Consider the following 18,876-nt stretch of genomic DNA (forward strand, 5'->3'; position numbering starts at 1 on the left):
GAGGTGTCTTCTTACAACAACACTGGCATGTGCGACTTCAAACAGAACAATGTTCATGTAACTCTTACAGTATGTGGAAATGCTGCAGGTACACACAAAGTGACATTAACAATGGTGGGAAAATATCGAAATCCAAGGTGCTTCAAAGACATACTAATCTCCCTGTCCATTATCAGGCACAAAAGAAAGCATGGATGGATTGCCAAAGCCTGGGCCATCAGTGTTGCCACATTAGGAAGTTTGCATAAATTTCACGTTCAGTGAATATTCGAAACAAAAATTAGTGTATTTTTGTGTTAAGTGGTATGTTTTAATAAAGAAAATCCACACAGTTTTATGTTATTTAGTTATGATCAAGTGACTGAGAAACAAGCTTCATATAGCTCCAGTTTCAACAGGTTGGCATCATAAAATATGAAAGGTAATTTTTTTTAAATACTTATTCAATTATCTCGTATCCGGAACTTGCCTGGTCCCGTTCTTGCATAATTATTATTCTTCAAACATTCTCTTTCTTAACTTGGGTAAATATTAGAAAAGTACAATTTACTGAAAATTATAATTTCTAGAAATATAAAATTAATTTCTCTAGAAACAATTATACTCCTCAATACTCAAATTCGAAATCTCTTTGTTAAATGACGTTAGTAAAAAAAAAAAAAAAAACATTTGAAAACTTGGGCATAATCTTTGTTGTACTAACAAATGATTTATTTGGATTTTTAGTATTTGTTCATTAAAAATGGAATGAAATTGGTATTTTTTATTGCTAGTGAAATACAGAAATTCACATTTCGAAGACTGGATCTACGACTGCAACCACTAAGTATTCTTCCTAAAAGTATTCTTTTTACTTTAGTTTTACTTGGAAAAAAAGACAGAAACAAACCTTGAAATGTTTTTACTTTCATTTTTCAAAGAACAAAGAAGTATTGAGATAATGTAAAAAAGTATTTATATTTTAAAAAATTGAAATTTTCATGGAAATACATACTTCCAGCATCCTAATGCCTAAAAATTGTCCTGTGTTCAGCAATATCCCTGTAACTACAGTAAGCCGTGGATTTAGTCAATATTCAGTATCTATCAGTCAATTCAACAAGGAACGTTGTACTCCAAACATAACTCTTTTTTGCTAAAAATTGACGGATTTTTCGTCTTCTTCTTCTTCTTCTCCTCCTCCTCCTCTTTCTTCTTCTTCATCCTTCACAGCTTAGACAATCGGCTTCACATTTTCACACCATCTCTATGTATTTCCACAGCTCGATGGCCTTCATGATTGGTAGTTCAGTATTTATTTAGGAAATCTATCATCTGTCATTCTTTCTCATTTCTGCTATCTCAATTTCTCTTACATCTTTATTTGAATAAATAATATTAAATTGCGGTTTACTCAAAACAGATTCCAACAATTTCTATTTAATTTCATTTTACATGAAATAAAGTGAAATTGTATAGGGAATATGTTCCCAAATTCCACTGCATCAGATAAAATATTATTGTAAGGATCACAATATCTTAATTTAAAAAAAAAATAACTCGTCTTAAAAATATAATTTGAAAATATAACAAAATAAAAAGACCTCATTTTTCTGGAAGACTTCAACTCTTCTGTAGACATATAGAATGTCATAATTCATGTTCACTTCCAGCAAAATAATTAAAAAGAGAAAAGAAATGAAACAGTCAGGAACACTTGAGTTCGACATTTTATAATGAAAGAATTAGTTCCTTTTCACATGCTACTTGTCTGCTGCATAATTCATGGTGTGACAGCTCATGGAGGACCAAGGCTGACCAGCCAATTGCTTGCCTCATGTCCAAATGCCTCAGCAGAGGTGAACTATCATTCAACCAGTACGAGGATAGCATGTGAATAGCACAATGATTCTCCCAGCATTTATAGCTGGCATACAAGACCAGAATATAGTACTCAAAGCAGCTTCCCAAATTCCTTTCAATGCTGGGGAGGTCTGTGTAAACTAGAAAGTGAATTTTCACAAGAGTTTGTTTCTTCTTGAATGGCAAACTTTCTCAGTACCGTTAGTTACACTTGTCAAGTAAGTAATGAAGTCAGAATCAAGTTATGAATGAATTTAAGAGACATGATGCGGACCGATAAGCTAACAGATTGAATTAGGGATGAGCACGGTCCATCTATGCTTATCTACTTAACAAATATTAAATATTAAAATACTAAAATACAGTTCAACATCACTACATACCTTAGATATGTAGATGATACATTACTTTTTTATGATAATGACAACAACATTAATGACAGTATCACCAATTCTTTTAATCATTTACATCGAATATAAAATTCACTTTCAAATCAGCTAAAAACTGGTTCATAAATTTTCTGGATTTATGTATTTTTTTAAAGAACTCTAAAATTAACTTTGATATTTTTAGAAAACCTACTTCCACCGACCATTCCATAAGTAATAACTCTAATCATCCTGAAATACACAAGTTCAGTAAATTTAGGTTTCTCATTGATAGATTGTTATTGGTTCCTTTAAGCAAAACACGATTCAATAAAGAATATGAATATATTGTTAATTTAGAGAGATCCAACAGTTTCAATAAACAGGTAATAGACAAACTATTTCACAAACGTAAAAGCAAACTTTCGCACAACCAACGCACCACACATATAGTAAACTCATCTACTGCTAAAAAAGGTTGGGTTAGCATGACATATTTCGATAAAGTTTCTAACCAACTCAGTAACTTCTTCAAAAAACGTGGCATTGACATAGTCTTTCGAACAAATAACAAACTAAATAATATCATTCCCAATAAACTCAACACCAATGATAAACATCAATGCGGAGGCATATACATGTTGCAATGCAAGAACTGCCCACATAAATATATAGGTCAGACTCGTAGAAACTTTAAAACTAGGTATAGTGAACATGTTGCCAACTTTAAACATAACAGGAGAAAATCTAAGTTCGCCACTCATCTAATCGAGAAGGGCCATGAATTAACCAACATAAAAGAGACTTTGCACATTATTCTACCCTTAAACAATAGTATATAATGCAGCCGAAGACTTTCATATAGCCCAGGCCTGTAATTTAGGCATACTGCTTTTGAATAAACAAATCCCCAACTTGCGTAACCCGCTGTTCAATCTGAATACACACGTGCATGCTTGTTAGCCTACCTTCCCCCCTTCCACCGTCAGCTGTTACCTAAGTTTAGTAAAATCTGTAAACGAAGAGTGCCCAACAGTTGTCTCTCTACCACCATTGACTACAGAACTACCATCACCACACACACAACAGTAAGTTTGATTATTGATTACTTCTTATTTTTCATAACCTAAGATAATGTTACCCAGACAAATTTATAATCATTTTACAACTCATTAAACCCCGCTCTAATTAAACTATTTTACAAACACCACTTAGATTAATCACAACTGTTCCGTACGCTTGCGTCCATAATTCGCTATGCGAAGTTTGTAACCAGATTTATATATTTTTATATTAAGCTTGTTAAAGATTCAACAGTATTAAGATTTACATAAGTTTATTTATTTTATTTTATTGGGTTATTTTACGATGCTGTATCAACATCTAGGTTATTTAGCGTCTGAATGATATGAAGGTGATAATGCCGGTGAAATGAGTCCGGGGTCCAGCACCGAAAGTTACCCAGCATTAGCTCATATTGGGTTGAGGGAAAACCCCGGAAAAAACCTCAACCAGGTAACTTGCCCCGACCGGGATTCGAACCCGGGCCACCTGGTTTCACAGCCAGACGCGCTGACCGTTACTCCACAGGTGTGGACTTTTACATAAGTACATCTCTTTGTTATTGTTTGTAACTTCCTCATAATGTATGTATTATATTGGTCCATATTTTGATACATTTTCATTCCGTATTACAGTTGAATTATCTCCAGTCACAGACATCATTGAAGCTTTGTCACAGATGGTTCAGCAAATTGCAACTCAGGACAACATTTTATATTTTAATATTTAACATTTTAATATTTTATTGACCACAGTTTATATAGCTTTTTATTTTTATCCACATTTTGAGTCCACAATTTTTTATAGTAGAGGCTCATAATTAACTCATTGTTCACATTGTACTATGTGTACACACATATACCAATCTACATTTATATGTATTCTCAGGCATAATTTTCTGAAGATGGCTTATTCAAGCCGAAAACGTTCAAGCTAATAAAATGTGAGAAGTATTTTAATATTTAATATTTGTTAAATAGATATGCATAGACGGACCCTGCTCATCCCTAATTCAAGTTGTGAATGACTAATATATTTTAGTATTTCCATCAATTTTAAACACCAATTTATGTAAGCAATGAAGTAATATTACAAGTGATTACAATTATTTTTCCAAACTCTGTTCCTACTTTGATCTGAAGAAAGAGACAATTGAGAAATTGTCCTCACGACTTTGTGTAGATCATTGGCTATTCTAAGAAATCACTTATATAAGTTCATTCTCTACCAATTATATGTAAGGTTCGAATTCTATGTAAAAACACTGTTAATGTTAACTTTTTCTGTTTCAATTTTTTGTTCCGTATCATTCTTCTTTTTTTTATATATACTAAATGTAATATACTCTGTCCTGTGTGGAAGCCCTTAAAGGGAACTGTTACTGTATTCTTACAATAATTATATATATCTTGTGAATTTCTTCAGTATAGTTACTTAAGCTCACGAATTCATAAATAAGTACCACATCTTATTTTCTCGAATTATATAATTTTTCTAATGGAGAAAAAGCTAGTTTGTTTGCGTATTTCAGTGTGTAAAAAATGATTTCATTGTGAATTGTAGTATAGGGTTTTTCAAAAGTTAGGGGTAACTTATATTGCTCAGATTTTCATTTTGTACAAAAGCTTAAAAATTCTGGTACTGGCATATAACACAAGAAATGAGATTTTTGCATCACCATCCATTGCCATAACTTCATCATAGATGTTTTATGTGTACACCATTATGTTCTTATACAAGTGTCTCTTTAAAGCTATATACAGCAGCTCTGAGTTCGTGTTCTGTAACAGTGTGTGTGTGATGGAGTTTTTCAACTCCTGAATTATCGTAGATTTCCTCAAGAACACTCTTTCCTTCAGACAGCCCCACAACCAATAATGTGCTCGGTTAATATCTGGCGATTTTGCAGGCCAAGTTACAGGAAGTGTCTACTGATAACTAGGACCGTGACATCGATATATTTGTAGACGATTCGTGAGCATACTTCTCTATGCATCATCTTGCACTGTCTCTATTTACCGTTCGCTCATACAGTCAAACTCAAGCAGTTTGCCGTGCAGCACAGTTAGTAGGGTCCTGCTCGAGAAACAATGTTCAGGAAGGAGTGCCCTGGAGTGCCTCTTCTTCCTGTTCCCATTTTAACGCGATGAGGATATGGCTGGAAGCTTGCACATACTTTCACACAATAATATTGCCAGCATAAAAGGAATCATACCAGTACAGATGTCTGATGGAAATGATGCAGCTTCCATAAATAATGCCCAAACTCTACCTGCTGACCCAAATATTAAAAAACAGTGTGAATATATTTCATCTAACTTTAAATTTATACCCTCTACAATCGAATGTCTCGAAAAGACTGGTGTGAAATTGGTGGAGCAAATTTTGACAGTAAATAATCTCTTCTCAAAAGTGAATGGTCTGCAAGATGATAAAAGCAAAGATATGTGTGTGAAAATGAACACAGTAATAAAAGAAAAACAGTGGTTTCAATTCATTATGCAAAATTGCAAGAGTTTTGTCAGATAACAAGTGCAATTGTTATAAACTTGATGTAGAAATAGATGATGCGAAATATTTTACATTTGATCCTTTGGTTTCAGCTGGTGTTGAACGCAGTTTTTCCGCATACAAGGTTATAGTATTAGACACTCCGCAGTAATTTTCATTTCAAACTTGGAAAATGAATGTTGTTGTTTATTGCAGCAGGAACCAAAACCAGGCAAACAACATGCAAGAAAAGTAAGGTACAGATTAGATGTCATAAATAAATTAATGTAAGATTTAAATATAGGGAAAGCAAAATTGTACGCCATATATGCTTTCAGCATTCTAAAACTGTAATGCAAAACTCTAAATATTAAAAAAAAAAAAAAAACATCTTTTCAGACATGTTCTACCACATTTGTGACCATTTAAGTATGATTTCCAACAATTATTCTCAACCTCACCAGCATTTTAGACCTTTCCGATATTAACCCTTATATACAATTATTGTATTGTCTTGATTATATAATGTGCAATAATCGTATACAAAACACAGAATGTGCTTGCTTAGGCGTGCGTCAAATTTGCTTCCGCTGCCTGTACTTGAAAGACGTTGACTACATTCTGTCCGACGTCGTGTGTTTACCTTCAAACTCATACAAATATACCATGTCACGGCTCTACTGATAACATAACCACTGAAAGAGTCAGAAACAAACAAACTCATCATGGTGATGCAAAAAATGTAATTTCTTGTGTAAAAAACCAATGACAGAATTTTTAAGACAATGTAGAAAATGAAGAAAATATGAGCAATTAAAGTTACTTCTCTCTTTTAAAAAACCCTATACTATAATAAATTGAGAACAGCATTAGTAACATGATATAAGAACTGAAATGTTTAGAAATATATAATAAAACCTATAATATGAAAATATGTATCATCTTCATGACACCATTCTTTTATTTCACCAGCAACGAAAAAATTCAACTCAAATCCCTTCTGAATAATCCATCATTTCTTTTTCCCTCATTTAGAACAAAATTATTGCAATTTGTTCAAAATATAAGTAATTATATACTAGTGACTTTACTGTTAAGGTATTTTCCAATCTGTATCATTAACACACATTCTTGTTTGAATTTTTTAATAATCCTATACCAATATTTATTTTCACTGTTTGTTGATAATGTTTCTCAGGTGTTGAACATTGGAGAAGAAGATACCTAACTCGACATAATATAATTTATCACACTTAAATTACGAAATTTTATTTTTAAAAAATTTCAGACTTACAATCCAAATGGAGAGAAAGTGACAGCTCAAATATACATGAGGATATTTTATTAGATAAATAAAAGAAGTTCATACTAACAGTAACATCGATGAATACAATTATAAGAAACAAGATGACAGAAATACTAAAATTCGACAACTTAGCAAAAAAACAAATTTCCCTAGTTAAATTAGAACCTAAGAAAAAATTACGAAGAACAAAGGAGACACAAAATTACTTGCAATTTTATTCAGGTGTAAAATAGAATATCCGGGCAAAAGCAGGAATATAAAGTAGTGGAATATAAATAAAATCAATTTACAAATGTAAAGAGGATAGACTGGATTTTTTCCACTGCTGATCTACTTTTGTCTTCAAGTGAAAAGAAAGAGGCAGAAGTGGGGGAAGGGATTCCTACTAGTTGAAGTCATTACAAATTACTAAATCCACTTATCTGACTGACTCAAACAAGCAGGAAGGTTTTTTCCTTCTATAACCCCCCTTTCCGATTTCATCAGAAATGGAACAAGTCCAACTTCCTCCTCAATAAAACACCAATTGCCTCCTCCATCTCTGAAATCGAATATTACAAAACCCCTTTCCAGAATCAGTTTCATTTCAAACAAAAACACAAAGTTACCGGTACTTTACTATAACATAATATGGTGTAGATGCTGAAATTGATCAGAAAGAGGAAAAGGAATTGGCTGGGTCACTGGTTGAGAAGAAGCTGCCTACTGAGGGATGCACTAGAAGGAATGGTGAACAGGGAAGAGTTCGGGGCAGAAGAAGATATCGGATGATAGGTGACATTAAGATATACTGATCATATGCAGAGACAAAGAGGAAGAGAGAAAACAGGCAAGACTGGAGAATGCTGGGTTTACATTGAAAGACCTGTCCTTGGACAGAACACTATGAATGAATGAATATGGTGTAGCAACAATACCTTGGAACAATTCTACACAGAAGAGAGGAAATCATTCACTAAATAATTATTAAGAGTTCGGTATTAATTTCCCACCTCTGTTTCGAGGCACGGCGAGTTGTGCATGTTGCTAACAATAATCAAACCCATTGCACTTCTCTTGTATTCACTGCATGCGTTAAATACCACACGTCAACCCATTAGCCTACAGTAAGCTACAGTTTGCTGGTTCGTTCATGGCTTTACCATGCTTGAACTATACCAAACAATTCACTTATTGTTATTCATGCAATATGGACATTCTCCTTTGTTTCATAACAGTTGGAATTAATTTTTCACACTTCAGAAAAGGTATCAAACTTTGCTACTTTATGAATTGGCTGGTCTTCAAATGAAAATTTCTCACATATTGTATGCACATTTATAAAACAATGAGATATGTCCAGCAATACAATTAACCAATGCCGTCATTCAAAAGGCATATAATTCAAACAACTGAATCCTCATTCACAGTGTAACACAAACAAGCAATCACAAAGTGACACCACAATGTGAGACAGGTGTTCAGAAAGTCACCTTGTAAAAATAAAATTATTCATATATTCAAATTGCACCAGATGAACTACGTAATTAATAATTAAGAGATGCATGGGATTGCAGCAAAAACTACATTTTCATAAGGTCATTCAACTGTAGAATACGTTCTTATCATACCAACTATTCTACAGATACTATGCCATGCAATATATATTAATATGGTAATTCAATTAATTTTTGAAGTTATTTAATACACTTCGTAGTTTAAGAGCAGCATAAAAATTATTCTTCATTTCTATTGACATTTTAATAAAGAAAGAATTCACTAAATTTATTTGTACTTTGTAAATTGTGATGTAACTGAAGATGATTCTTTATTATGTGTTAAAATTTAATTTTTCTAATGTTTCTGCATTCCACCTCAACATCTTATTTCTTGAGACCTGGAGAGATTGCTTACTCTGATAGATTCAGCCATTCCAAACCTTGAAAAATATGATACTCAGAATAGAGTCTGTGAAAGTGTTGAAGAAAATAAATTTGTAAGCCTGGCTAAAAACTCAAAATTTTCTCCAAAACCCAACCACCATTGAAATCAGACATCTCACAACCCTATGCATCTAAACAAAAATATATCTAAATCACATGACAGGAACAGTAAGAAAAAATACAAGTGTTAGGAAGGAATTTCAGTTGGGATTACATTAAACAATAGCTTTACCATCTAAAAAAATTGTAGCCTTGAGCACAGCTTCTTAAACTGTAAATCTGTCATAATCTTTTTAATGTTTATGCAGTGAGAGATGATAAATTGGGGTTAAATTTAATACTTTTATACTAAATAGTCTTCGAGTCACTTGCATGCTTCTTTTCACGCCGCACTTTCATTTGGTCAGCCATTGATTTTGGCATATTTTATAGCAAAATCCTTCTCAATAATACAATTTCACTCACTAATTAAACTGTATAACGTCATAATACTACACAGAAGATGCACTGCCCAACAGCAGCCCACTCCTACTAATGTATGCATTAAATTGTATAAAGTAAAGTGGTGGAAAACTGGAAAAATCAACAACTTTCTCTATAGTGGTTTCACAGGTTATCAGTCAAGACATTGAAATTCTCCAAGCTCTCGGCTAATAACTCTGCAGTCATCTTCAGGGAACTGGTGGCTGCAGAGTTAGTAGTCGAAAGCTTGGAGAATTTCAACAACTTGACTCGGCTGATAGCCCATGAAACCATTATAGATAACCAGCATAGAGAAAGTCTCAAATCATACATTCATCAGTAACTTTATTTACGTGATAACACAGAAATGTATATAATCCCACAGCAACCAAAGTCCTCTTAAAACAAAGGTCACAGAATTTTGTTTCACAGTGTTTGACTTGTATCCTATCTAAAAGTTTCACTTAAAAAATTACAACGGACAATAACAAATATTCGTTCATTGAAATTCCTCTAGGTCTTGGGGTGACGCACAATGATAAAAATAAAAAAAATTAATCAACATACATTCGAATTTGCTGAAATGCTAAGAGAAATTAATTAACAGTGTTACCAAATGAATCACAGAATTCATGAACAAATATTAATCTACCAACCAATGAAAAATGTAACCTCATGAGACAGAACATTAGAGTGATTGAATAGAAGTCCACAAAGCTGTTAATCATCAGATCTGTGAGAACATCACAGTGGCAATATCATTTTGTTCACCTGTTTCATTTCATGGATGACAGAGAATGGGAAAATGGTGGAATGATGATAGGGTGCGAGAATTCATGACAAAACACACCACTCAGACTGACTGCAATTTAAATTCTGGTCTCTGCTGTGATGCAGAAAAGCAGATTTTCTAATCCAACAATTTTAACCAGTGTGTCAGAGAGATTCCACAAATGGGCATTGGCATAGCTCAGATGGTAGGTAGCAAGTTGGGCTTGAGATCTGAGGTTGCACCTGGCATGAGTTTGAATCCCGTTGATTACCTGGCTGGGTTTCTTCAGAGACCTTCCCAAACTATAAGACGAATATCAGGTATTCTCATGACGAATCCTAGACCTCACCTCGTAAAGTACCATCTCACTATCACCAGTCTTCACAACAAGTCTTCAGATTTGCAATGCGTTCAGACCAGAAGAAAGTAGGTGATCCACAAATGTGCTGCTGGAGTTTGGGGGGTCGGAAATAATTGAGAAAAAATTACGGAACAAAAAAAATTATGGTAAACTTTCAGAAACTTTGCAAGGCCAAGAAGACAGAAAACAATAATAATTTAATAAAATAGTTAAAATGGTAAAATTAGTTGCGCATAACAGCAATATGCTGAGAGGAATAGTTTTTAATTTTAACACAGTGTAAATTTTATAATTATTGAACTTGCTTTGTATAAGATCATGAAGATATTATAACTTAAAAGATTTTCAATAATTATGAAGTAGCAGTTTCTATCAGTCAGTATCAATGTTAGACCAGCATTAAACTTTTATAAAAAATGTAACAATGGTTTCTATAGCTTACAGTTAAAGTTCCTCGTTTAAATTGCTTTTGTTGCCAGAAACTAACCAAGTTATACAACCAAATCTCTATCAGATTGGCCATTATGACTGTTAAAGCAATTAAAATTGAATCCTTCTAAGTAGATACCAGATAGTTGTATTACTTTTGCACTTTTAGGAACTTTCAGCTTCTTTATTACGAATTTCAGCAAATGATCTTTTGAACATAATCTTAATATTCATTTCTCCAATTACCTAAAAATGATGGTGTCTTACTTTTACGACCTTTCACAACGCACCCTCAACTGCAAGAAGTTAAAATCCTTGTTCTGTCCATTAGGATAGTGGTGCACCTAAACTAATACATTTTGAAGGTAAAGAATAACACATTTCAATAAAGAAGTAAATAATTCAAACAATCCTATTCACAGAAACATAATAAGATATGACAAATTATTACACGATATGTGATATTTCTAAGATAGAAGCTCAGATAAAAAGGTAGTGCCATTCGGTATTGTGTAAGGTAATGGAGAGTTTGATACTGAAGACAAAGAGTTTGACTATATCGATAAGAGGCAACAAAATTTCTTAGCATAATGTTCTGTGAAAGGAAAGTTAAGTGTGTCATGCCAAAGTCGTAGTACGAGGATGACAATAATAATGGACTGGATGGTTCATTGCATTGGACAATGAATGTTATCATTCAAACATTTCAGATGTCTTCCTACTTTTCTTTTCTCTTTCAAATTTAATGGCAAATGAAATAATTCTACCCTGTAAAACAATACTTCAGGCAATATTTACTGGCCACTTCTCAACAGTGTCAAATGGAAATTAACATTGTCTGATTAGCAATGTCCAAGACTATCCTTAACAATCACCATATTTGAAGCCACTGAAAATCCATGATCCAGATCATGTGGTAATTTTATCACGACTTTGAAGTGAAATTTATTACCTCCCAGATGTTAAACACAAGAGCATTAACTATCATAACATTACATACTTCAAACAGAGATGGACCTTGCCCTAACTGGCTACACTTATATTTTACTAATAATTATATATGTATTGTATTCTTAAGAACTTACAAATATTTCCGTTTTATTTACTTTTTAATACATGGTGCGTCCAGAAAGTAAGCACTAGCTACACATATCTCCCATACACTTGGTGATACATTGTGTAGTTACTTTCTTCCACACAAGAACGAAGTGGTCTGACATTTTGTTTGTTTCTAACAGATTTGTTACAAGTCAACAGCAATATTTATAACAATCAACTGCTTCAGCCATTGTGAAGAACAGTTTGATTATCAGTATTTTTACTTCAAGAAATGTCTGTGAGAACAAAATTCACCTCTTTTCATTATCTCATCTTGTTTGGGGGAGGGGGGGGGGATTGAATAAATTTAAAGTTAATCAAATTTTTTTTATCAGTTCAAATAAAAATCCATTAATTTTTTTACTAAAAATTGTTGTTTCTGGATAAATTGACTTGTACCAGACTCTCTCTCTCTCTTCCCTCCCCCTTATGGCAAGTACTTGACAGTTTGTCATTCATCCATATTAAGCCAGTTGTGTGGACAGAGTAATGCGCCACAGGAGACTGGTCTATGCTGCATTCATGATGAGATAAGATGGAAAGTTGTTGGATTGCTGCAGAGGAACCTGACATTCTAGAGAAAACCTCTGTGCTAACCTGGATTACTGGCTTGTCCAACATATCATAAATCGAACCCAGGTCCACAGGATTATGAGTCTAGTCATCATGACAGCGACTTGTATGTATTAAAATGAGCAATTTCTGTCCAGTAGTCCTGGAGAAATAACTGTACAGACAAATAGCAAGCCCAAAAAGACATTTTATTATCATTATCAAAAATATTGATAACAAAAATTTCGAAATATTAATTTTTAAAGCATCACAATACTGTTACTTCACTTTCTCGGTGTACAAAATAAAAGATAAAGAGATATCTGCACAAAATGCTGAGAGATGTTCACAACATGAAAAACATTGGGCTGAGCTTGGAATTTTTGCAGCAGTATGAAGGACGAGGTGTCATTATTGATGAAGTATGGGTTTGCCATGTGAAATTGCAAAGCAAGCAATTACTGCATTGATGGCACACTAGCTGCTCAGAAGCCAAAAAATCAAGCAAACTCTTTTTGCAAGAAAAATCATGTGCACAGTTTTCAGAGTCTGTCAGGAAATTTTATTGGTAGATGTGACATTACAAGACACGACAATCAATACAGCTGTGTACTGCCAAATCCTATACAGCAGCATCCACCTCACTTTTTCAGAGTTCCAACACTGTTGCTGCATGACAATCATGACCACACATGTGACACAAGAGCTGCTTGGCTCATTTGGCTGGGAACGATAATTCAATTATCGTTCTTTCCTCTAGTCCGGACTTAGTGTTGAGTAATTTCCATTTGTTTCTTCTATGCAAGAAATTTCTTGGTGGTCAGAGGTTCAAAACAATGGTGAGACAATGGAACATACAATACAGACAAACAATTTATATAAAGAAGGTATCTTCAAAATCAATGTCCAAATGAAGTATTTCAATTCACATGGTGACTATGTTTAGGAATAAAGTACCAGAATGTAGAATTTTACAGAAATTTTCTCTCTAATTTTATCTACTTATTGTATTAGCTATACAATACTTAATTTCTGAATATGTCTCATTTTTTCATTTATTTCGATTTTTTGGTTTTCCAGAGATACATATTCTTTTATCAGTGCCATGCCTTTCAAATAAAACTGCTTGAAGTAACAGAGAAGCTAAGATTTGGTAAATTACTTTAGATCATAACACATAGAACTTTGTTTTAACCAAACAAAAACAAAAATTAAAAAATGTTATTTAAAATACTAAAACAATGTAAATTCAAAGTGTATAACGCAGAATTTTACATAGACTTTAAAATATGAATGCAGTGTGTAACAAGTTACGCAATACTACTGGGTACAATGCTCAATTCTATATACACACAAATATAAACAATAACAACCCACGCAGAATATGTGATCTCTGTGGGGAGAGGAAATGTAGGGCATGGGTTCTGACATTTGCTTTAGTTTCCTGAGTGGAATATATTTTAACAGTATTTATAAAATCAAGTACGTAGTGCACAGAATTTATCTAACAATTTTTTAAATTACGATGTTCTGCATCTCTTAATTTTCATCGACTTTCTACACACTAGTATCAAAACCAAAACTCAAATTATTATTACAATTATTTCCAAAGCTGATTATAATTATATTTCAGGTCTACTAAAGGACATACTGATTTCACACTTCTACGAGGGTGACTGAGAAAGCAAGGGAAAATCTTCACTATTTTCAATATGTATGAATGCAACCTGGTGAAACTAACGTAGTGTGTAGAAGCATCTGTAGGAAGATACTCACTTAGTGCAAGTGATGGCACGATCACCGTCAGAAACATTGTTAATATCATGGTTGTTTCCCAAGATGTTCTACTACAGAGCAGCAATGTGTCATTGAGGTCAGAGTGAAACTGAGGAATATTTACAGGAAATTTGTATAGCAGTACATATAAAGAAAGCTTTGGTCTAATGGAAGAGAAAGCAACAGTAAATTATTCAGAAGAGGTGTAACTTGAATCTTTTCTTTTTTTCTTGGAGAAATACACAAAAATTACATTTTGAAGATTGAGTACCTTCTTCTTCAGGTGGAAGAAAGGGTAATACTAGTAACAGACCACAGTCTCTAGTCGCAATTATCGATGTAATCACGATCACAGATGAAGTGTGTACACGTCCGATTGTTATCAGGAGCTTAATTCTATTTCCACAACTAGACTGTGGGCACAGTCTAGTGGACGAAAATTATATGTTAGTAATTTTTGGCTTCGAAACACCTTGATGTTTTGAAGTTTTCTATAATTTAGGAAGTCGTGATAGCTATTGCCCTTTCTATTGTACTATGACAGAGAAATGAAGACGAAGTGAATGGCTAGAAAATGACACTGAGTTACTATTAGAAGTGTGGGAGAAATTTAATGCAGATTTGAGAAGACTAAAAAGAAATAAGTATATCTATGAACAAATGGTGGAGGAATTATTAATGTATGGAGGGCAACTACTAAATCATCGATTAACTGATTCCATTTGTAGATTTTTAATCGAGTCTGTATTGCAACGATATTGTTGTGGTTAGGGTTCATTATAATAATGTGTTTTATTACAAAATAATATAAATAGTAACGGTATACATTACATATACAATCTCTATTAAATTTTAGCAAACAAATTCCTGTAATAAATTTCAAGCAACAACAAACAAAGAAAAAAACAATGAATAAACATCGAAAGAAATTATGACCCCAACAATTGTCCAAAAGGAAAACAAACATAGAAAGAATGAGACTCTTTTCTCTGTGATAATTCAGCTGGTGACCAGATGGGACCAAGCATTACATAGTGTGTACACATTTGTGGTGGTCACGATCAGAGACAATCATGATAACGACAATTAGTCTGTTACTAGTGTAAGAAAGGTATCTTACTTAATGACACTGTTATTATATTATTTCAGTGGATCTCTGGACATTGCAAAATGAGAGGTAATGAGGCAGTTGATTTCTTGCCAAGAAAGGTAGCAAAATTATTTCAAAATCATCTGCACCTGTCTTACCACTCTACTGAAAGAATAATAAGATCAAAATATAACAATTTAATAGGAAGTTACAATGTTTCTGAAGCAAATGGAAAAAAAAAATGGAGATATTATGCAGTAGATCATTTTTAGTTGGTTATTTAACGACGCTGTATCAACTACTAGATTATTTAGCGTCAATGAGATTGGTGATAATGAGATGGTATTTGGCGAGATGAGGCCGAAGATTCGCCATAGATTACCTGGCATTCACCTTATGGTTGGGGAAAACCTCGGAAAACACCCAATCAGGTAATCAGCCCAAGCAGGGATCGAACCCGCACCCGAGCGCAACTTCAGATCAGCAGACAAGTGCCTTAACCGACTGAGCTATGCTGGTGGCTTCAGTAGATCAATTTAATAACTTACTGCCTCGTATTATGGAATGTGGAATTCGTATTATGGAATGTGGAATTTCCTACATGCTTTTTTTTTTTTTAATGAAGATATGGATCAAGATCATTCTCTTCATTGTCCAACTTTTACTCAATTTTCCAGTCTTCCTGCTAAATAACGGAGTGCAAGAGAGCAAATGACATCATAGTCAACTCTTCAACATTAGACACCAATCAATCACAAGTCAGTATAGATCATTTAAACGAATTCAGTCATTTGTAACGACGCTTTTCATCCTTTTATTCACTGTGAGATGAAAGTAAATTCAATGTCTGAAATACTATGAATTTTCTGTAGTACTTCGCCAGCAATGGAAGAAGTTCAAGCTACACCTCTTCTGAAAAGGAACTTTGATAAAAGAATTTAAAGAAGGGCAGGCGGTAACAGTGCACTGCTTTGCTTTTTAGGGGTGCAATCTGAGGGAACAGTCATGATGTCAACTGTTTTTCTGAAGCATGCTTAATTCTTCCATGATGTGAATACCTGCCTTACTGAAGGTCCATATGCAGTGCTAGTTTTACAAGGCTGCATTCCTCCATTTTGAAAATAGAGGACATTTGTCCCGACTGTTGTGGTCACACTCACGCATATTTTTCACATACCGTGTAATGTTAAAATGGACTATATAGTTCAATCTTCCTCAGAAATCTGATATTCTTTCATACTAATTTTACTTCCTGAACAACTGTGACAAGAGGAAGTGCAACTGGGCAACACGAAGCTACAAACAAGCCAACACAAGCTCCAACAAGACAAAAACAAGCAAGTGAAAGAATTTGGTTACTCGGATGCATCAGCTACCTCCTCATCCTCATCAAAGTCCACAAGATTTCCTGTTGATCCCGCCTTGTGTTGTCTCTTCGGGTCAAAAGGGTCGACCACAATCTGTTCAGTGCCTTTAATTTCTGCTCTGCAAAACGGACACCCTTGGCCTTCGGAGTCCTGTTGAGTAGAAAATACTCACTTGTAATGTAAACACAGTAAAGGTTAATATTAGCTATCATTTATTAAAATGTAGTAATAGTAACCTGGTTTAATATATCGTTCTATGACGACTTAAAAAGTGTAATAAACACAAACTTCAGTTCTAAGATTAGGTCCACACATTGTATTTTGGAGGTATGACTAGGCCCACACACTGCATCATAACAGTCCTGTCATTCTTTCTGTAACAGTTTATGTGTTGTGTATTATGATTTTAAAACATTTTAAAGTTAACCATTTAGTTGAAGTAGCTACATTAGTGAAACAAGAGAATATTGCATCTATTCTTTCTCACTAAACGTGAGAATTCAATGAAATTTCAGAAATATTGCAAGTGAAGAAAGTATGAAAGCGAATTTATTTTACATTGGGTGTATAATCCCATATGATCTCTTCCTCCAATAAACTTCAAAAAGGTATATCCTTTAGCAAAACTTCACACTAAACACGTTGCAGGAACCCTGTGTGGAGAAAAAAAAAAAGACTAACAGTAACACTGGGGTACACCATTAGAAAACGGCTAGAATACTGGCTTTCCATGCTGATAACCCGGGTTCGAAACCTAATGGATCCAATTAGAATTTGTGGTAGATGAAAACAGTGCTTGGTGGCAGTTTTCACAGGGTACCTCCCGTTTCCTGTACCAACATTCTACCATTACTCCAATAATAATAATAATAATAATAATAATAATAATAATAATAATAATAATAACAACAATCGCCTCCCATGGTGCAGTGAGAGCAATGTTACTCATGGTGACGAAAATATCTAGTTACAGCACATCACTCCTACAGGGGAATGCTTGGATGACGACGCAAAGTTAACTACCCACCATTGGATTAAAAAAACAGTAACACTAAGGTCTACAATACACATTACAGACCACAGACGTCCACTGGGTAGCGAGAGATTCGTTTCAGGTGGTTTTAGTCTCTCTTTTTAGGTCATGAATCTTTTCTGTCATATGACATTTCGGTCAATAAGACATTTTGGTCAATAAGACATTATGGTACAATGAAACTCGAGTATCGTAACATTTCGATATCATGGACATAATGGTCATCCGATTGTGTTGACTGTATCGAAGCAATGTACATTATTTATATTCGGTTCAAAATCACTTTAATTCTCAATCTGTCACTACCTCTACAGAATCCTGAGTTATAGCAAAATTAAATGCAGTGTAATGAAAATGACACAAATCATTCAGTCCAAGAAGAACAAATCAATGCTTATATTAAATGAATTCTGTTGTCAATTTCACACGCACAATAAATAGAAAACCCGTCATTATTGGCGTTGTGAGGATAGGGAAATGTGAAACCAGTCCTGAACAAGAAGTATATTAACAACCAGCAACGACTACTAGCTGTAGTTCAAAACTATGAAGAGTATAAAGATGGACAAATGGATATTTACCTAAGAGCTGTAGCGAACACACTGAAATTCAATCCTAGTGAGGACAATGAAGAAACTGATAATTAAGACGATCACAAATAACTTGTGCTTATGCCACAAAAATTATATGAATTCATACCACAAAAATAAAATACAGTGAAAAAAATTATGTCTTCTTTCATTCTGACTGAAGAAATGAGTTACCGATTTCAGCGACCCAAATTATTAACTGAAAAATCATGACCCAATGTGTTGAGTGACCTAAAAATTCTGACCAATATCCAGTGACCAAAATAAAACTTCGAGCGAAAAAACGTGACTCAAATGTGCGAGACCAATGTATCTGTGATCTATACATACATTGACAGAAAGACCTTGGCTAAAGT

General features: G+C 33.8%; 1 protein-coding gene across 1 annotated transcript in view; it reads right to left on the reverse strand.

Moving 5' to 3' along the window:
- Positions 1–18,876, reverse strand: part of Cbl (E3 ubiquitin-protein ligase CBL) — a 301,944-nt gene that overhangs the window by 55,915 nt on the left and 227,153 nt on the right. The window contains exon 6 of the mRNA XM_069841617.1: positions 16,907–17,047. Within this exon, the coding sequence (XP_069697718.1) occupies positions 16,907–17,047 (141 nt within the window). The remainder of the gene's footprint in view (positions 1–16,906; positions 17,048–18,876) is intronic.

The sequence above is a fragment of the Periplaneta americana genome, chromosome 12 (genome assembly GCF_040183065.1).
Source record: "Periplaneta americana isolate PAMFEO1 chromosome 12, P.americana_PAMFEO1_priV1, whole genome shotgun sequence".
Lineage (NCBI taxonomy): Eukaryota > Metazoa > Arthropoda > Insecta > Blattodea > Blattidae > Periplaneta > Periplaneta americana.